Raw genomic sequence first — 22,454 nt, forward strand, 5'->3', positions numbered from 1 at the left:
TTGGCACCTATGTGGCATATTCCGTATAAGTCGACGGAGGTCACGTTGCGGTAACAGGTCCCATTCTTCTTGGAGAGTCTGTGGTGGAACAGGACGCCCACGAACACTTCTGTCAAGCCTATCTCGATGGGATTAAGGTCGGGACTCACTGCTGGCCATTCCATCTCTTGAATGTGTAGTTCTCGCAAGACAGCTCTGGTGATGCGGGCTACATGAGCCGTGGCATTGTTGTGTATGAGTACGAATTCAGGGCCAACACCAAAACATGCTGTAGCAGTATCTGCTCGATGTACCCCGCAGCGGTGAGATTACCACGGACGACGACAAGATCCGTATGGCCATCAATACTGATGCCATCCCACACCATCACAGAACCTTGTCGGAATCAGTCACCTTCCTGGACAACATTTGGCATGTACTGCTCACTACGGCGTCTCCATACACGTTGACGTCCATCGCGCTGTGTGAGGGGAAATCTGGACTCGTCTGTGAACAACACAGGTCTCCATTGGCGAAGTTGCCAGTTGATGTGGGTACGGGCATACAGAAGGGGAGCTGCGTGATGTTGCTGCGTTAAACAGGGCACTCGAACAGGACGTGTGGGTCATAACGACACTTCTCTTAACCTGTTCCTTACTGTCTGGTGAGACACCGTGACTCCAGTGACCCTCGTAAGGTCTTGTTGCAGTTCTCTGGCAGTTGCTGAACAACGCCGCAACACACAGATGGTCAGATATCAGTCATCTTGTGGGGTTGTCATGCGTCCACGACCTTGTCCAACCCTCTTTGTGAACTGTCCTGTCTCGTTGTAGCGATTGCACAAGTGGTCAATAACTGACGGAGAGACTTTGAGATCCACCGCAAGACTACGAAAAGTCCATCCTTCCTGGATCAAAGTGACGGCTCTTGCGACTTGAAGCTCGTTAAAATGTCTCGTGTGATGTGCTGCTTGACGTACGTGCTCAAACGACCTCAGTAGTCTGTGTACCTCACGACGACACACGGATGCACAACTATTCACTTTGTTTTGAGGAGTCACACAACGCCTACAGATGGAGTATAACTTCGATTTGACATACCCTGAGTAGCTAAGGTCTCAAGCATTGGAACTCCATCTACCAAATTAACATTCACATACCAGACGTTACAAAACGTGTATTTTACTGAATATACTCAGTATTTACAAATGTACAAGATTGAAACTGTACACGGAGGCTGTTTATTAGTTAATGTAGGCCTTTCACTTGCACAGGGGCTAGATTGTTTACATTTAAAAACTTGGGAGAAAAATTCCATTATAATCATATCGTACACTAGTTATGAACATTTACTTTGTATCACAAGCAGAGCGCTAGTTTCATTTTCGTCTACGTCTGCACACACTGAATCATATCAGTTTCCATAAGTCCATATATGTTCTGTGCCATCAAGTGCATGCGAAATCCCAATTTTCATGTAGCTTTTGAAAGGCCAAAGCTAGAGCGATCAATGCTTCAGCTCATCACCAGGCATCCAGTTGGAATACTTTCGATTGTTGACCTACACGTCCAGAGGTTGCAAGATTGATATTAGACAAACAGCAAGATCAGTTTTATTAGCTGTCCAGGACAAGTAAGGCCTGCTTAGAGAGCTGTGCTGCCACATGGAACGTATCTAGTTGCGCATAATGTTCTCGTCCATCCATCCTTTCACCTGAGCACGTACATGGATACTAGTCAGGAATGTGATGTTCTTTGGTAATGTTTTGCTGTTAAATATAACATATGACGGTACTTTGTAGCCATCAGCAGTAATGGTCAACATCACCGAAGAACGTCTTTTCATGACCGGCCGTTTCATTTAGAACACTTGCCACTCCCTTCTCAGAAACAGTAGTGTTCCTTGGCATGTGATGGTCAGCATTTCCCATCTGCAAGAGGAGATACTAGTTCTGCTGCCTTAACCTAATCACATGCCTGTTAATCTCTGTATCGGGGCCGATGACCTTCGATGTTAGGCCCCTTAAAACAACAAGTATCATAATCATCATCATCATCATCATCAATCTCTGTATCTCTATCGGAGCAGTCTTTAGGCAGTTTTTGGCACAAAGACGTTTTCCACCATAGTAACAGGTTATCACACCGCAGTAACCCACCCGGGACTTGCCTTGACTAAGCTTCCTGGATATTGTGGGATTGTGCAATTTCCTCTGCTTTTAGTTGTAACATTTTTCATTTTCAGTGCAATTATTGTTCTTCTCTCTTGCCCATTCCAGTAATGTTTCCTAAAACCCAGGAACTTGCCCTCTTTTGGGCTACAAAATGCACGCCGGGATGAACTAGTGAGCTTTCTTAAATTCCTCACTTGTTTTGCACGAACAGAAAACTCACGGCCCACTGCTCTGTAATTTTCTTCTGCAATTTCACTACTTTTACCTGAAATTAAGGCATTTAATTTTTAACTATCCTCATGACAAATATTTACTAACAGGCTTCACGATTGTTGAGTTCAGACTGGGTGCAGCAGTGGCCCTTTCAGTTTGTTTCTTTAGCCCACGAATCGGATGTGCGGCTCTTAATCGGTGCAAAAATGTATGCAAATATTTGGTCAAAAATTGGGGGTGTGGCTGATATGCAGTTAAATAGGGTAGTTGTAAACGTTTTATATTATTTAAAGAGTAGAAATCCCGGCAAATGTGAGAGTTGAATCGCTGAAGAACGTGCCCTTGTTACAGGTACATCCAGGTCAGTAGTGTTCAAACTTCGCAGTGAATCAGCTTGTGGCCCCTTGGTGACACGCAATGGAAGAAAAGACAGCAGGCTTATAGCACTTCTAACAAAGTAACTAAATTTTATAAGATGCAACGTGCCATGGACATCATCGTGTGATAATAGCTTCATTTGCAAAATATGGAGCAAAGAGACTATCTACTTGTGTGATGCCATAATTATGTACATCAAATGTACATTTTGAGCGGAGAAGAGGAATATCGTGTATACAGACGAAACCTGAGTAACCATGGAACAATGAATTGAAAGTACGGTTAAGTCATGAAAGCAGGCTTTTCTGGCTGGCTTCCCTCAGGCAGCGCGTGGGTTACAGATAACAAGAGTGTGTTTGTGGACAACACAAAGTTAGTATTCCTATGTCAGTCGAAAGAATACCACCAATGTGCACAACAAAATGGGTAGGGAGTGTTATGAACATTATTTTAAATATTGGTTATTCCCTTTCTACTGCCTTGGTCAGTAATTGTGCTTGACAGTGCATCGAACTACAGTAGGAAAAAAGAGCGCATTCCAACAGTGTCATGGAAACTAGAAAGCATATGTCCAAAGGTGTCCATTATAAAGACTACATTCTTAAGAGGCATCGTCCATTAAATGGAAATATGATGCCAATAAAATAGACAAAATGGCAAAACAATAGGGACATGGAAGTGTTTCGCCTACATTCCCCATTGAATTTTGTGGGTTCAAATTAAACTTTATGTGGGAATAAATAACATTTGGAAAAAATGTACAGAAAATGGATTCATGACTTTCAGAAATATTTCATATCAAAACTAGGGTAATTATTTAGACAGTGTGAAAGATTGGTGGTGATTCTCGTTTTAAGAGGAAGTACAACTACATCATAAATCAGATCAAAAATTAGATGGATGGCTTTTCCGGCGTTTGCTCTATTAACCAGCGTTTCGTCTTAGGTCTGACACTAGACTCTTCAGAGTGGGATGTGTCAGACCCTACCCACTGACGCTGGGGTGCATGCAGGTGAACTTATCAGAAGCTTATTTATGAAGCACAGTCTGATATCAGTGAGAGAAAGGCAAGGGCCACGAATGATGTGAAAATGATACTCCCTAGTCCTCAGATTCTCTAATACCGTCGGGGTTAGAAGCGAGCAAGAGTTGACCAAGAAAGGTCGGATAGGATAGATGAACGTGAGGAGCCTGGCACAACTTAGTTAATGGCCCCGTGGTCCAGCCAAGTGGAGGATACGTGACTGAAAAGACGAAAATAATATTATTATTTATAAATGATTAGGTTGAAGAATACTAATGGGAAGCAGACATTCCTGTTGCGTGCAGGCTATTGAGAACTAACTCATCCTGCAATGTGTGAAACAGCTCTTTCAGTAGATGATTTGTGTAAGGTATAGGAAGTGTGTACTCTCGACAGCTGTCAGTTAGTATTGCACTTCATTAGAAACTCCTCCTTCCTGCCCGAGTTTTGTTTCAGGTAGCTGCTGTCGCAATAAGGCTTCACAGTTCTATAGACTCAATTAAAATTAAAAGTTCCACCTTTTCAATACAAATTCAAATAAAGTGGGTTATTTTACAGAAGAAACATCCATTAGGTACTAGTTTCGACCCATTATCAGCCAAAAGCATGAGTTGCACAATGTATCAAATAGTCTATGGAAATTGTAAAAATGTTGCAAAAACCTAGTGGATTTGACACTATAAAGATGAAGAATTGTGATCAAAGTTTCAGATAATGCTCGTTGAAGGAAGAACTCAAGAATCTGAAGACTTGTAATTCTTTCGTTATGAAGTTCTAACAGCTGTATGTCATCGAAGGCAGTAGTGGTGTTAAGAAAACAATTTACGCACACGTAGTGAACATTGTAGAAAGATGGTACATAGATGTCATTCAAAGAGATTAAAGTCCTTAAAATACTGAAGGTAAAAGTAACGCTTGAAAGTCAAAATATTTCTGTGATGTAGGTGGAGAAGATTCTCAGTTCAATTTGGACATAAGTGAAATACATAATATTGTCAGTAATAAAAGCCGAATTAGTAAAGGGGGTAATGAAAAAATTGGGGAAAAAACTAATAGAAAAATATGTAATGTGTAATATGTGACTCACCTTGTGCTACGATGTGTTAGATGTATTGCATAACTAATGTAACAGGGAGTACGAGTAAGGAAGATAAAGAAGGGAGGGGGAAGAGAGGAGGGACTAATTAAAGGTGGGGCTGAGGGGTGAGGGAATAGGATTATTATATTTAGAAAATTTAATTTAACCAATCTAAAATCAATTTTCCATTCAATTCACAACACTTTTGCTCACCAATTACTCCTACTCTCGTCAACATTCGAGGGAACTGCTGTTCCGTAAGGAAAATTCAAAATGAAAGAAGTTTTAGCATAATAAATGCGTAAATAACGTGGCCGATAACAGTTTGTTTTAATTGTAATCACAGTTCAATATGGACCATTCACAATGAAATTTATATATCTCTTAAATCTGTAGAGTCATCTGAGTAGGATCTATCAGGTCTAAGACAAGTGCCTGAAGAGACTTGCTTGTAATTATTTACATGTTCTATTAGTGTGAAAAATCTGATTCTCTCATCGGGAACTAAGACTTTCTATTTGTTAACTCTTCAGCGCAGAGACTGGTTGGTTATAAGAAAACCACAAAAGTCGATGGCAATGGGGCAAGATGAGCGAGGTGCTATTGCAGCGCGAGCAGATGTCGTAAGTGAGACTGTGCCGACAGACGGGCACATCAGGAGATGCCATATCTCTACGATCTGGCTAGTATAGCATGACACCGGTAACCCATTTTTGCAGTATGAACTTTCTATTCTTGAATCTTTTGTACTGGCCCGACCTCTCTACTATACAACATGACAGGCTCTAACTCCAGTTAGTGAGTCCGATACAACAGATTCCCTCCCGGTGGAGTTAAGTAGGGTCGGGTGGCAAAAGATCTATAGAGGTCGATGCCACAAAAAAAAAGGTAGAGTCGATCAATAGCCAGTGCATAAAGTGGTGTTCAAGAGCTTCACAACTGTTTTCTCCTTGGTAGTTGCTGGCACACACAATGCTACGATGTGTCACTGTCGCTGATCTCTTTTCACGTAGGAGAAAGAAAGAGTGCACTTGACTTCTCAACTTCATTTTGTATCCCTAAATTTTATGACAAAATAATTGAAGCCCATGTGAAAATGCTTCATTAGTCAAGAACATGTTTCATCCCTCTTTACGCTACATCTTCAGCTTACACCCGATGACACTATGGATAAGGAAAAAGTAAACACAACACTTAAAAATATGACTTTCCACTTAGCACTCACAAAGAAGAAAATCCCAACTAGAATGTTCTCTACACAAGAAAGGGCAAGAATATCAGCATGTATGAAGGAGTACTGGGAGGACCGTAAGGCTCGGACAGTTCCTACCGCAAAATCGAAATTAAAGTGCTCCAATGTGGAAGAAGAAGAAGAAGAAGAAGAAGAAGAAGAAGAAGAAGAAGAAGAAGAAGAAGAAGAAGAAGAAGAAGAAGAATAGGGCAATATAGTGTTTAACCACAAGAAGGAAAATAAAGACAACATACTGCCACACAAATGTTTCAAGTGCTTTTTTAATATGTTTTCTTTATTTTAAACTTGTCTGATGACTTTGTAGATATACGAAGGGCTTACTATATTGTTTTATACTTCATTTTTTTTCTACCCAAATGAAGTACATTACACATCAGTTGTTACGTCCACCTTCTCAGCATAATCTCCTTGTAACTGTATGCACTTTTGCCATCGATGTGTCAGTCTCTCCAGACCTTCCTGAAACCATTCTTTCGGGGTGCTGCGTACCCATGCCTCGACAGCTGTGTCCAGTTCTGCAAAATCCGCAAAATGGCAACCACGCAGAGGTTTCCTCATGTTCCCGAACAGGTGATAATCACTTGGTGCCAATTTGGTACAGTATGGTGGGTGTGGCAGCACCGTGAATCTCATTTGATCAGCGGCAGCGGTGGTCTCATGGCTAGTGTCATGTCATGTTGCAGAAGCACACCTTTAGCCCATTTTCCTGGCCTTAGTTTGAATAGCATGACGTGAGCGCTTAAGGGTTGCCACATATGCTGCACTGTTAATCGTGGCCCCAAATTCCAGCCAGCCAATGAGGATGATGCCCTTTGTGTCCCAGAGCACTGTCGCCATTCGCTTGCCAACTGATGGCACTGTTTGACATTTCTTTGGCGCTGAACTGCCCATATGCTTCCATTGCATCGATTGTTGCTTTGTTTGTGGCTCATGGTAATGGAGCCATGTCTCTTCTCTTATACTTGACTAATTGTTTTGCTTGAGAAGGCAAAAAATAAATGTGTTGAAAGTTGGGAACTCTCTCAATTAAGGCAACACTCTGGAGATAAAAATCAATATTTTGATCATTTTGGCAATTTTTTAACTGACTGAAATTGAAAGGATTGAGTTTCTTCTTTTTTGACACAAAGTTGTTTTGTTGAATTCAAACAATTTATCACTTTAATAATGCTTTTTTTTGGTCAGTCTGCACACAACAGAAATGGGCGTGACAACTGCTGAACTGCTTTGTTAGGTAATGATGTCATTGTCATGTTTCCATTCAGTCGAATATGCCTGTTCTTTGCAATTACGCATCCAAGGGATGGGCCAACCAGTCCCCCCCCCCCTTTCTCTCGATATACACTGACTGACAGAGCAAATGCAACACCAAGGAGGAGTGGTTCGAAAGGGATGAAAGTTGGGGAAAAAACAGGGACGGCACGGACGAATAATTGATGTTTATTTCAAACCGATATGCAGGTTACACAATGCGCACGGCATCGACTCAGTAGGATGTAGGACCACCGCGAGCGGCGTTGCACGCAGAAACACGTCGAGGTACAGAGTCAATAAGAGTGCGGATGGTGTCCTGAGGGATGGTTCTCCATTCTCTGTCAACCATTTGCCACAGTTGGTCGTCCGTACGAGGCTGGGGCAGAGTTTGCAAACGGCGTCCAATGAGATCCCACACGTGTTCGATTGGTGAGAGATCCGGAGAGTACGCTGGCCACGGAAGCATCTGTACACCTCGTAGAGCCTGTTGGGAGATGCGAGCAGTGTGTGGGCGGGCATTATCCTGCTGAAACAGAGCATTGGGCAGCCCCTGAAGGTACGGGAGTGCCACCGGCCGCAGCACATGCTGCACGTAGCGGTGGGCATTTAACGTGCCTTGAATACGCACTAGAGGTGACGTGGAATCATACGCAATAGCGCCCCAAACCATGATGCCGCGTTGTCTAGCGGTAGGGCGCTCCACAGTTACTGCCGGATTTGACCTTTCTCCACGCCGACGCCACACTCGTCTGCGGTGACTATCACTGACAGAACAGAAGCGTGACTCATCGGAGAACACGACGTTCCGCCATTCCCTCATCCAAGTCGCTCTAGCCTGGCACCATGCCAGGCGTGCACGTCTATGCTGTGGAGTCAATGGTAGTCTTCTGAGCGGGCGCCGGGAGTGCAGGCCTCCTTCAACCAATCGACGGGAAATTGTTCTGGTCGATATTGGAACAGCCAGGGTGTCTTGCACATGCTGAAGAATGGCGGTTGACGTGGCGTGCGGGGCTGCCACCGCTTGGCGGCGGATGCGCCGATCCCCGCGTGCTGACGTCACTCGGGCTGCGTCTGGACCCCTCGCACGTGCCACATGTCCCTGCGCCAACCATCTTCGCCACAGGCGCTGCACCGTGGACACATCCCTATGGGTATCGGCTGCGATTTGACGAAGCGACCAACCTGCCCTTCTCAGCCCGATCACCATACCCCTCGTAAAGTCGTCTGTCTGCTGGAAATGCCTCCGTTGACGGCGGCCTGGCATTCTTAGCTATACACGTGTCCTGTGGCACACGACAACACGTTCTACAATGACTGTCGGCTGAGAAATCACGGTACGAAGTGGGCCATTCGCCAACGCCGTGTTCCATTTATCGTTCGCTACGTGCGCAGCACAGCGGCGCATTTCACATCATGAGCATACCTCAGTGACGTCAGTCTACCCTGCAATTGGCATAAAGTTCTGACCACTCCTTCTTGGTGTTGCATTTGCTCTGTCAGTCAGTGTATTTATACAGACTCAAGCTGTAAGATCTACCATATTTCTGAATGAATTTATAAAGCCTGTTACTGACTAACATTTCAGTACTCGACTGTCATTGAGCAACATTTATGCTTGTATTGGTATTCCTGATGGTACTACAATAGTGCGGACAGCTATAAGTTTTGTTATTCTTATATGTTTAATCTTTTTTGTGTTTTCTGTGGTGGTAGCCAGTCTGTTTATTTTTGTGAAGTACGCGCGCAAGTAACGTCTTGTAGTTGCGTATCAAGATACTGTTATTATTGAAAGACAGCGTGCTGTAATCATTGATAGCTTGTATCCAAGGGAATAAACAATATGTGTAAACAGAAATCAGCGTTAGCTAAGTGACGAATTGCTGAACTTTTGATAGTTATTAATTTCATGTTTTTGGTCCGTATTGAACTGAGAATAATATATAAGTAATAATAATAACAACGTAAACGTTTACACCTTTTCAATACTACAATATATTCACAAAATTACAAATTACACGGTACTAGTTTCGACCCATCTAGGGGTCATCATCAGCCGTATTGGAGCAAAGATCATTTGTGGCGAAAACCATAACATCTCATTTCACTTGTTATTCTTTAAAATAACATTTTCTTAGGATTTCGCCACAAATGATCTTTGCTCCAATATGGCTGATTATGACCCCTAGATGGGTCGAAACTAGTACCGTGTAATTTGTAATTTTGTGAATATATTGTAGTATTGAAAAGGTGGAAACGTTTACGTTGTTATTATTATTACTTATATATTAACTTTTGATAGGAAAGAGATGGAGATCAGCTATTACAGAACAGGAGTCTCCACTGAAGAAATCAGGGACAAAAGGTCATGAAATGTTATCGAAATCAGATTGTTCTCATCAGGAAAGTGTTGCATCAACTTCAAGATATTTAAGTCTTGCACCTATACCCAACAAACATGACATGACAGAAACTACAATCCCTATAACATAGACTCTGGAAAGGTAGCATTGTGAAAAACAAAATGCAGGTGAATCATTTTCTGTTCTTTGGAGAAGAAGAGACAAGCTTCCAGAGTTACCAGTATTCATACAGAAGCTGCTAGGAAAGAAAGGGAAGGAAAAACATACTGTTCTGGTGACTTTTAGGTAATGAATTGGGAAGAAATTGTCACTTGAACTTTGCTTTAATTTCCCTGCCAATTGTAATTTTTACACTTAAATCCCATTTTTCTCCCATAATATTTAGCCAATTGTAACAAAATTTGTATGGTGTATGTATCACAGCCATATTAAGAAACCTGCATATGGAATTTTTGATTGCAGAATCTTTTCAAGTAATAGAGATTTTCAAGTCCTAAATTTTAGAATGTAAAATTTACACAAATTTTAGTACGATATATCTCCTTATATAAATTATGAACAGAAGAAACAATATGTAGTGTTTTTAAAAGAAGTACTATCTACCTAATTACAAATTTACATTAAAAAGTTAATTAAATTTCATGAAGAAAACGGACTTAAAAGATTCAAAAATACAAAAAATATTTGGAAACTATTAATTGTATATGAATGAAATGTTTGTGATATCTCTACTTTATGTAGGCGACATTCCCACAAAGTACGTATAGACAAGAAAAGGTTCCACCTTATCAGTACAATTTTTATTATTGTAAGAATTAACTTACAGGACCGGTTTCGACTTTTAAATAGTCATCATCAGCTGTACATGGATTACCTTCACATTTGAGTCAATTATTAGTTAATATGTCCTTTCTTAAAGGGAGATGCCATAAGGAAGCATTATGTCTAAGTGTCCAAATTGGGCATGTTGAATGTGAAATGGTTATATATTACGATTCAGGTACTAGAATGTCGCCTTAAGTGAAGTGGATTTTTAAAAGTCTATGGTATCATTCACTAGGACACCATCATTACAAGTTGAGAACAGCTCTTCATGGTTACTCTAATCAAGAGGTTATTCTCATGTTTCTCGCTGTGATTTATGTCAGTTTGTTTAATTTCTCATTAATATTGCACAGACACAGATGGGTCTTATGGCAATGATGGGATAGGAAAGGGCTAGAAGTGGGAAGAAGGCAACCATGGATTTACTTAAGGTACAGCCTCTGCATTTTCCTGGTGTGAAAATGGGACGGAAAACGATCTTGAGGGCTGCCAACGGTGCGGTTCGAACCCACTGTCTCCCGAATGCAAGCTGATAGCTATGTGACCCAACCGCAGAGCCACTTGCTTGGACATGAATCAGAAGAGTGTCCAGTGCAGAGAAGTGCTGTTTGAGTCAGGAAACCTCAAAACACATTAATTCCTTTCCAGTTTTATCACCAAGAAATGTGGTCTGCCACTTACAAGGATCTGAAAAATATCCTGAAATAACTGAAGGAGTAATAAAGCTTAAACCTACTCAGTTTAAAGAAATGTCGTTATTTACATTTAAAACAAGAATTTTCGGAGAATAAACCATAAGTAGGTTAAAAATATTAACTTTATCATTCCTTCCTGAGGTATTGTTGGATTTTAGACACAGAGGAGTCCCACTCTAGACAGCAATCTACTTTGTTGCTGTTCCTCTAAATAATACAAATTGTAACAGATACCTGTTTACTGTCGTGCTTCAATTTAAAAAGAAATAAATTCTTGAACCTTATGAGATGCTGATAATCTGTTTGTCTCAACTTAACCATGTGTTTTACATCTAAGGTGTATTTTAATTTTCTTAGAGGAAAGTTTTGTGAAAGACCTTGCCTTTAAATGCAAGTAATGTTTCTTGCAGTGCGGGCGTGGGACGTTCGGGCACGTTGATCGCCCTGGACCGCATCCTGCAGCAGATCGAGGTGCTTGACCACGTAGACATTTTCGGCATCGTGTGGGCCATGCGTAAGGAGCGTGTGTGGATGGTCCAGACAGAACAGCAGTACATCTGTATCCACCAGTGCCTTTTAGCTGTCTTGGAGGGTTCCGAGAACCAAACCCTACCGCGAGAGATCCACGATAACCAGGGCTTTGAAGGTAACTCTTCTTACTTGATTTTGAGCCGTTTTCCTTCTCCAGTGGTAAGTAGCCATTTGCTTTCCTCTCTCCTGTAAATTTATTTCCTTTGTGACTTTGTCCCCCCCCCCCCTTCCCCCCTCAGCTTTTATTGGAGTAATTTCCCATTTTATTCATTATTTTTGTTCCCTCTTTCCCAGGACAAAATGCCTCTTCCTTTTTTGCTATTTTTTTTAATCCTTGTATTCTGCTCAGGTTGATATGTAAATCAGTTTTTGTTTTAGGGAACCCTGACTCATTTACATACATCTTCATTATTCAGCCTGCAATCATTGGCATCTTACCTTTAACCCTTTCCCACGGACTGTCTGCGAAAAACTATTGTGCACTGAGTAAGGTTCGAAGAAAAATTGGCACCAGTTGGAAGATTACTTACAGGCCCTTAGTCCGAAACAGAATTAACTCGAGGATTGAAACTGAGGACAGTACCTGAAGGAACATCTCCTGACCCAACTTCTTCCCATATCACTTATATCATCATCCCAATTTCAAACTCACAGTCATTTCATTCGTTAACATATTGATCTAATTTGTAACAAATATCCTTTGCAGGTCACTCGTATTTAGGAAGCATAGAGAATTCACTAGTTCCAGCAAGTTATAAGCTGACAGATAGCAGATGAAACCATGTACGCTCTACTATGCAAACCGCAGGAAGAGTTAAATCATCGCCTTAGTATCCCTCTACTTGTCTTACCGCCGTGACAAGAGTCCATTCACCTCGTGTGTGCCCACCATCAAAGTCTGTTTGGGCACAGCATCATCCGTAGAGTTTATTCTTAACTTAGTCTTTATATCCATCCTCATTCAGAGTTGCCACAACTTTCTCTAACTTATCCCAAGTCTATGCAGTTTTCACTCCTGTTCAGCTTAGTTTATCTCAAAACAGACAATTCTAAAGACACTTTTGTCCGGCAGCTCGCATTCTGGGAGGATACACATATTAAATACTTAAAATGATCAGCTCTTAGGTTTCTTACCTACCAACGTTAATTTTGTCTTGGAAATTCTGATTTTTCATATCATACCCACTGGACCTTTTTTCAGGCTCCAAGATATTAGATTGTAGGTTCAGCGATGTCCGCCATTAAGACCAACTTGTCAGCACAGATCAAACCGCTTACTACATTTCCATGTAACTGAATCCTCCCAGCCATTTTATATACCTTCTATTAAATGATCCATGTTTTTACTATGAACAACAAAGGTGAAAGATTACAGCTTTGTCTAACCTCTGTAATTACATAATACTTTAGAATGTCTAACACTCTTTTTCCCTTTGTACACTGTTGTACGCCTTCTCTAGATGTTGGAAACATAAATATAACTGTCTGTCTCCCTTGGAGCATTGTTCAGTTGCTTTGTGCATACTGAAAATCTGGTCCTGACAGCCCCTCTGTGATCTGAAGCCACACTGGATTTAATCCAACTCATCTTCAACCATTGATCACACCCTCCTTTCCAAAATGCTTATGTACACTTTTGTCTGGTATGTAGATCAATGAAATACCTTAATTTCCATTTTTATAAATAGCTGCAATTATAGCTTTTGTCTAATAAGAAGAACATTCCATGCTAATCCTATTATTCTATGAAGCCATTCCATCCCTGCCTTCCCATTATATTCACCATTTCATGTCTGAGTTCATCTATTGCTGCTGCTTTACTGTATGTCAGTGTAGTTTATTTACCATACTTTCCACTTCCTTAAGTATAATTTTACTGCCATTGTCATTCTCCTCCCCATGAATTTGGTTGTTTGTGACTTCAACAGAAACTTTTATGTTGAGGTCTTCAATGTATTCCTTCCATCTGTGCAGTGATTCCCTGGGATATTTTATGAGTTCACCTGATTTACCCAAAAACACTTAATTTCCTTTTTCCCCTACCTCTTCACATATTTTAATGTAGTGTTGTACAGTAGGTGAGCCAAAATGTAATTGCTATGCAGTGGAACCTCGATTCTCCATTTTTGGAGGGACCATGAAAATAAAATGTACAACACGGGAAAACAGAAAATCCGGGAATGAATGAAAACCATCAACAATTTGCCTAAACATCACAAAAATGAAATATTTATAATTATAATCCTACAAACACTCTTAAACTGAACCAAACTACAGCCCCAATGGGCCTTTGCCTGCCAAGCAACCGCTGGTCAGCCCGAAGGCATGCAGATTACGAGGTGATGTATGGTCAGTGTGACGAATCCTCTCGGCTGTTATTCCTGGCTCTCTAGACTGGGTTCGCTATCTCACCATTAGATAGCTCCTCAATTACAGGTAATCACGTAGGCTGAGTGGACCTGGAACCAGCCCTTAAAAATGCCTGACCTGGCCGGAATCGAACCCGGGCCTTCCAGGTGAGAAGCAGGCAAATTAGACTGTGGGGCCGGCTTCAAGTATTAATTACCGGTACACGAGGTCTAACTCTCGATACTCAATTTTACAGGGGAAACTTTGTCAGTTTCCCGTCAGTTCAGCAACTTTGATTAGCCAAACTCTTTGAAAAAATCTAACAACGCTAAGCCAAATGACAGTCGACCAGAAGTAGTTTTTAATTCTCTCATCTAATAAAATAAAGCATATTAGATATAAAAGTGCCAACATGATGGCAAAATCCCTTCTTTTCTTAATCTTCCATTGTAATTTGGGCCCCGTGTATACCGTTCATAGTAAGTCTCTGGAAATCTTCTATCGCGTAAATTAGGCCTACATCGACTTTTAAAGGTTATGTCAAGACCAGGTTATGTTGAACTTGAGAACATGGTTTTCGAATGTAAGTATTGATTCTCAAAAGTTCTCAAATGCATTATATTAAATTGGAAAGAGAGAAAAAATATCACCAAAACTTCAGACATTATGTTTATTTGTGACCTTGATCTCAGCTGGAAAGCTCACTCACTGCATATGTCAGTACAAGTTGGAAATGATGCAAACCATTTAAATTTAATGTGCGCGAATAAAACGACTGTGGTTTTTGACATTTTAATATGAAAACGAAAAGTTCCCAGTCTTATATTAGGACCAAAACTGTAATAGGCAATCCCAAGACCTCCCATGGCTTTTTGTATGTAAGGTACAACATCTGTTCTGGTCTCAATAACATAACCGTATACAATATTAAAATACTAGATTTGTGTTAAAAAGGAGCAGTTTTGATTCCTGCCTGAAAGCGCAGTGACTACACAGTGCCCTGAGGAAAGTGCCGAAAACCTGTTCGGTAATACAATCGAAAAAAGTAAAAATATAAACATCTAACTCTGGACATAATGTGGCCGTTTTATAAGTGCGAACATTTGACGAAACTCAATGGATATTGAATTTCCACGACCGCATTGTCATCGAAACAGACTTTCAACCTATAAGGTTGTGTTACGTACATTTAGTATGTGTAGAAGAGGTGTTAAGTACAGAACAAAAATGGCCAACCGGATACCAGTGGCATCTGGTTTCACGAAATTGGGAGGTTGTGGGTTCGGATCCCACTGGTGTCCAGTTGGCCATTTTTGTACTGTACTTAACATCTCTTCTACACATACTAAATGTACGTAACACAACCTAATAGGTTGAAAGTCTGTTTCGATTTGACGAAACTCGTTCCATCTTCAGGTAGAGTTGTCAAAATGTGCTGTCTCTCCTTATAATTGTTGTGCCACTCTCTGCTTTATGATTTCTGAGATTCTCTAAACAATACCACTCAAATGCAATGCTAAGATGGTCCCTTATGCGAGTTCACCACCGATCGCTTTTCCAGTACAGTACTTGTTCTGATTATCATAATGACGGGGTGTTAACGCCAAGATCTGTAAGTATGCCATAACCGTCCTTTTGTGAGATACAGTCTATTGAAAAACGCTTGATCGAGGATTTAGCATTGATGGGGCTGAAATTTCTGGACGGTTGATTTGGGAAATTGTTTCTTTAAGGTCGGATAATGCAGGATTTTTACAATGTGATTTAAATACGATAAATACGATGCCTGCTGTCATTTCTTAATGGATACAGTACTTTTGCATCCATCTCTTGGCACAGGCCAGAGTAAAGTGTAGCTTCCACCGAAGTCCCAGTCAACATCATAGCTGTGACAATATGGAAGTTGCTGGGGTATGGGTAGTGCTGAGTAATGACATTCGGAGCACGACTAGTGCCTCTGAGTGTTATGAAAGGTGCTGCTCACAGGGTCAGTCGTGCTGCAATAGTACTTTCTGATCCAGTGACGAGAGCAATGGCAAACTCCCTCACTCCTCATCTTGCCTAGTATGCCTCATTTTGGTGCTGCCATTGGTTTTTGTGGTTTCCTTATAATCACATAACCTTTGGTGGTGCTATTTGAGGATCCAACCAGCCTCTGGGCTGTTGACCTAACAGACAGACATTCGCGGGACCACGTTATTTGAACGCATAATCCAGGAAAACGTAGATTCCGAGAACAGATAATCGAGGTTCCACTGTATTTTAAATAGAATTTCATAACATTGGAATGAATGCTTTCTATTAGAATTAAACGATGTTACATCTTACAGAAACTGTTTTCGACAGAAACCATCTTTTTTTATGCAAAGGCATTTCAAATTATATGAAATATAGTCTTTAAAGCATTTTTTGAAGATTTATTCTTAGTTAAAATGATAAAGCAGTTCTTCAAATGCATAATTCTGTTGACACTGCAGTTCAATGTGATCTTTGGGTTTGTCTCTTGGGTAGGCAAACACAGTTGTTCGACAGACAAAAGACTATTTTGTTATTTGGCGGTAATGTTTGTCAAACATAAAAACTCTTTACTCACATAAATAAATAAATAAATAAATAAATAAATAAATAAATATGAAGTGTGGTCAAAAAGTAAGGTTACAAAGCATGCAGTGAAGCGTGCACATTTTATTTTATACTTTTATACAACCAGTGCAGCCAACTGATAGAACACACAGGATGCGCACAAAGTCCTTATACCCTTATATTAAATTAAATTAACTCAAATTGACATGATATAAAAGTACATATATTCATTATTTATTTCTACTTACATTTTAAGAGTCTAAAACATATGTATGTGTCCCTCCATGGTCTCTGCGCAGGACTGTATGGAAAGCTTCGTGCACCTCATTTTTCAGACCATAACAAAACAAGTAATCACTACTGATCTGCATTTGGGGGAGTTGCCCAGGTGGCAGATTCCCTATCTGTTATTTTCCTAGGTTTTTCTTAAATGATTGCAAAGAAATTGGAAATTTATTGAACATCTCTCTTGGTAAGTTATTCCAATACCTAACTCCTCAACTCTAACATACCACTGCTTCTCCACCTGTGCGTTATCTGGTGTTGTTAGATCAGGGGCCTTGTGGCCAAGGAAGAGGAGCTGAACATTGTCCAATCCCAAAGACTGTGTTTAAACGTCGAACAGCCACTGCGCTTCATTGTGTTGAAACCAAACAACACCTAAGATTCCCCCATTTTGCAGCTGCGGAATGAGAGAGTCCTTAATCATCTGGAGGTAACTGTTGTGATTAACAGGACCTAGGACAAACAGATGCATTTGTGTCATTCTGGCCCAGATCATGACGTGAGGTGGGTTTTGCTCAATTTCTTGAAAGATATGTGGATTTTCTTTTCCCCCAAAAGTAAACATTGCAACTACGGGAGCAGCGATAAATCACACATTCATCAGTGAACATGACTTTTGCCTTCTGTGCCATTGTTTGGAATTGTTGCAGCATCCGACCTTAAGCATTAACATGTCTCTCCAAATCACCACCTGATAATTCATTGACACTCAATAGACACCAACACCTCATTTTCAGATCCACTTTGATGTGTTTCCTCATGGTTGATTCTAGTATTCCCAATTCTGACGCACGTTTCCATATGGATTTGACTGGAGATTGTTCGAATGATTTTTCCACGTCAGCACAATGTTCAAGTCTGGTGGATGGTCTTCCACTTCTCGGCACGTCGCGAACACTGTCCGTTAAAAAGGCTTTCTTATCCCATGCTAACAACGTCTTCTTTGTTAGTGCTGCTTTCACAAACTGTGCAACTAAATCACCCGTCAAATTTTTATTGATTTGCCACTAATTTTACACTTGTGAATCCACACAGCAGACAGCAAACGTGCCTCAATCATATAATCAGTTGTATCAGCCATTCTTTCAATATCTTGGCACCAACTGCTGTCAACAATCAAAGTCTCTAACAATAGAATTAAATAATGAGTAGGGATATACGGACTTTGCGTGCACTCTGTTCATTAGGTTATTTTTCAACATAGACTCCGTATCGGTTTAGGCACTTGTTGCTTCGTGGGATGAGTTTGAATATTCCCTCCTAGGAAAAATCCTGTCCTTGCGTGTTCAATTATGTTGTTGCGAAGTGTTTCATCACCTTTTGTGAAGCGAATTGTCGGCCTCCTAGGTGCTCCTTCCAGTGAGGAAAGAGGTAAAGTCACTTGGAGTGAGGTCTTGGCTGTAGCGGGAGTGGGGGGGTGTCGATTATTTCCTAGTGAAACTGCTCATTCAGGACAAATATTTTAGGTTCCCTATGGGAATCAACATCTACATCATCAGCATGATGGTCTGCTGGGCTGTATGAGGTCTCACATTATTGTGAAGGAAGATGACGCCCTCGGTGAGAAGTCCTGGCAGTTTCCTCCTAATTCCTTTGTGCAGTCTTGTCAAGGTCTCACATTATCAGTCGGCGGTCCCTGTATGCCCTCTTTCCAAAAACTTGACAAGAATGACACCCGTGCTGTCCCAGAACGCTGTGGCCATCACCTTAAACTTTTTTGTCTTTGGAGGGGAGGTGTGTTCTCACTCCATTGGCAACCTCTTACTGTTGGGGGTGTAGTGGTGGATCCATGTTTCATCACCCGTTACAATGGGTGAAGAAAACTGTTCCTTTCCATGGAGAACCATTTCAAAAGTTGCCGACGTGCCCTCATGTGCTTCTCTTTGTGTTGGTTGGACAGATTTTGTGAAACCCATCGGGAACAAACTTTCCGGTATTGCAGAATTGGTGAACAATGTAACAAACGCTTCCAAACGACATTCTCAATTCTACCGTCATATGCTGTAACGTGATCTTCCTGTTGTCCTAAATCAGCTCCTCCATGCGAGCTGTGTTCAAATCTGTTGATGCCGTGCTGGGTTCACTGTGATCCTCATCCACGACCATATCTACCAGTCGCAAACTTTCGACACTACTCTGCAAAATGCTGATGAGACATTATAGTCTCGGCTACCAGCTGCCGGTGAATCTCAGCCGCGGTTACATATTTCGCCCACAGAAATGGAATAACTAAGCGTATTTCTTCACAAGACCAGTATACCATATGAGTCGCCATTTGTGTTTACCTACAACCAGCGCTGTAGGTAGCGGGTGGCTGAAACTCTGCACAGTTCCCAACCGCATGTATTAGAATTACTGCACTCTACTAATTTGTGTATAACAGACTAACATGCCTCGTGAAATGTGGAGAATTTGAGTAATATATTTATAGAACTTTCTCCTCGTTCAGTAATATCCACATGTTGAATCGTGACTAAAGTTTGTGTGCAGGAACCTGCCTGGTGGTCGTGAAGTCTACATGGCCTGACACCATGGTCCTGCTGGTGGAAAAATATTTACCATCAGAATGTTGGCCAGGAGGGAAAAGAGGTGGTGCTATACAATTGCATGCAAATAGCCTCCCCCCATTGCTTATATGGGCATATAATGCTGTTGACGGTGATTCGTCTGTCGTATGAGGACGTGACTGACGTGTTATTCAGCAGGAGTAGACTATGTGCCGACACCAGGTTACACCCTTTCCTGACTTCATTATCACATCGCATCCAGACCCACATTACATAAAATCAGTTTCATGGTCCGTATTGCACTTCAATAGATTCACAATTAAGTATTTATTATTTTCCACCTAGTCGATACAAGACTGTGAAAGAATGACAGGAGTTACTGTTCCAAAGGAAAGCAGGCTTAATAAGAATTGACGACTAGGAATTAGTTATATTTTCATCTGCATTAATAATAAGAACCACATTGTGATATCTGGTTTTCTTCATTTCGACAATTACTTATAAACTGTATAATTTATAATTTGACCTCTTTTCATGAATTAAGAAAAGAATATTCATTTAGGACATATTCTCTATGGAATATTGTACAAGTGTTTCCTTGACAACTGCTTTCAATTGTAGCAATAATTTATATATTTTCTCTTCAGTTTTTGTTTGTTTTAATGTTGTCAATCTTATGTTACTTTTAAGGACACTTCCTCTTAAGCATTACTTTGTCAATTTTATATATTTTTCATCTAAACAGTGTTATGTGGCTGAAGATGTTGATAAAATACGAAACATGTACCACTTTTAACCATTAAATTGCCTTAAGCAATCATTGTATTGACTAGGTGGAAAATAATAAATACTTAATTGTGAATCCAGACCCACATAGCGCCCATAAAGACCTTCACCAGGTGAGACGAACGTGTCCTCAAACACTAGAAGTCATATGTTAAATAAAATAAATAATGGTTAACATTTATAACTGTACTCGAAATATTTTATGCAATTTCGTGGAACAGTTAACATGGCGTCACTAAGTGCAGTTGGGAACTATTGGTGTAAACTACATTGTGTTGGTTTGATATTCTTAATGTCTACCATGTTTTGTAGCTAGTCACTGCTAGTCTCTAACTTGGTTTTTAACTCAAATCATATATAGAAAGAACATGTAATAGAATGGTGTGGAAAGAGGATAATCTCGTCATCTTAGCATAGATCAGTTCTCTCCTCACAAATCCTTCTTACGTCCATTTCTCCTCAGCCCCATTGAACTTGTTTCTGCTTCCTATCGTCACAACAAGTGTCGGCAATCCTTGTCCTCGTCTCCTGTCTTTATGTTTATCATATAATGTGTTCCTATCTTTTGCTTGATTTGTCTCTGGTTTGTTCCTTTCCATTATTTTTAGATTGAATTGTTGGCGTGACAGCTGCTGTTAAGAGCCACGGATTCGGTGTTTCTTGGACGCACTTATCTCTAACTATTCTTTCCGCAGCAAAGACATTTCTAACTATTCTTTCCGCAGCAAAGACATACTTGAGATGAGGATAACACCTGACGTCCTTCTACCTTTATCTTATATTGTGTTTTAAAATATTATTCATTCTTCTTTCAACTCTTTTGCCTCACTCTTGGGCAGTTCTGCTTCTCTTGGGGTATTTCTATCTTGAAGTTTCCAGCAAATGAATTTGGTCTGATATTAGGTGAGTATTGTGTTTAGCCCCAAACTTTCCACTTTGATGTGGAGGGCTTCTAGACTGTAGCTTTTTCCCCCTGGACTTTTGGAGTCATCTCAAAATATTGTATAGCATTTTACCAGTTGTTTTCTGTATTACCTGCAGAACAAAAATATAAAGACATAACTTAATACTGGAGTGCTGCAGAGAGACGAGTGTTTATGTGTTGTTCATGTGTTTGTGTGTGCCGCTATTGCGGTTCGAAATGAGTGTTTGTAGGCACGCATCTGTGTTGCTTGTAGGAAAGAGCCCGAACCTGGATGCCGGCGTGCCGGACGGTTCTACAGGCGAGAAGGAGAGATGACACAGTGGTTCTGGTGGTGGGGTGGTCTGGGTAAAGCTCAATCTCTCTCTATTGCTCCTCTTGCATGTCTGCATGGTTTGTTCTCGTAGAGCATGGCTTCCTTCTACATCTTTGTGGCTTTAGCAAAAAACTTATTTTCAGGTGCTCTTTTCAGATAAAATATCATTTTGTAAAAAAAGAACCTACATTATGTGGTGATGAAAGTTGTACAATATGTAAACTCATTGTAATTGAGATTAACACTTCATTTATCATTGTAAAGAATATAGGGAATTATTTTTCATTTTGTTCAATCACCCACGTCCAGGAATCGCTCGAGTCAGGCGGTAGATCAGCAACCTCTTGTTCCACGACTTTGCTCTAAAAATTATCTCTGCCTCCTGTTGATCTCCCTTCTTCCATTCTTTTGACATGTCCAAACCACCTTAACAGATCTCTTCCATATTTCTGAAGAACTTAATTTGTGCTGCTTGGTGTCACATCATCAACCTTGAATGTCTTCTCTCCGTACCAAATCTCTGACATTTTGAGAATATTGTACGTAGAATTGAGCAATATTGAAGAGAAAGTACGAGATAACTCTGAGGATAAATAAACATACGAACGACCACTAAAGATGTGTAAATAAAATTGAGGGATATGGAAAGACCTTTGAAATTTACAGATTGAAAGATACTATTGTGGGAAAATTGCTGTACTGAAGTATAGAAAATGCAGTAAGAAATTCTTCATTTAGTTCAAGGCATGTTGCCTCAGCTGTTCACGCCTGTCCCACTTCGAACACAATCTACTGATCGAAAGACTCGAGGTACATGATACCGTCAGCAGCACATCCCTGCATACCAAATTATGTCTGGAACCATGCTATTCTGATATTGATAATCCCAAATGGTTTATCGCACCAAAGTGCAGTAAATCGTTGCCATTGCAAGTTACAGTTTC

At 40.6% G+C, this 22,454-nt stretch overlaps 1 protein-coding gene across 1 annotated transcript in view; it reads left to right on the forward strand.

Annotated features, from left to right (window-relative positions):
* The window catches only part of Ptp10D (Protein tyrosine phosphatase 10D), a 398,723-nt gene that overhangs the window by 346,527 nt on the left and 29,742 nt on the right, over window positions 1–22,454 (forward strand). The window contains exon 28 of the mRNA XM_067156405.2: window positions 11,642–11,877. Within this exon, the coding sequence (XP_067012506.2) occupies window positions 11,642–11,877 (236 nt within the window). The remainder of the gene's footprint in view (window positions 1–11,641; window positions 11,878–22,454) is intronic.

This window comes from Anabrus simplex, chromosome 12 (genome assembly GCF_040414725.1).
Source record: "Anabrus simplex isolate iqAnaSimp1 chromosome 12, ASM4041472v1, whole genome shotgun sequence".
Lineage (NCBI taxonomy): Eukaryota > Metazoa > Arthropoda > Insecta > Orthoptera > Tettigoniidae > Anabrus > Anabrus simplex.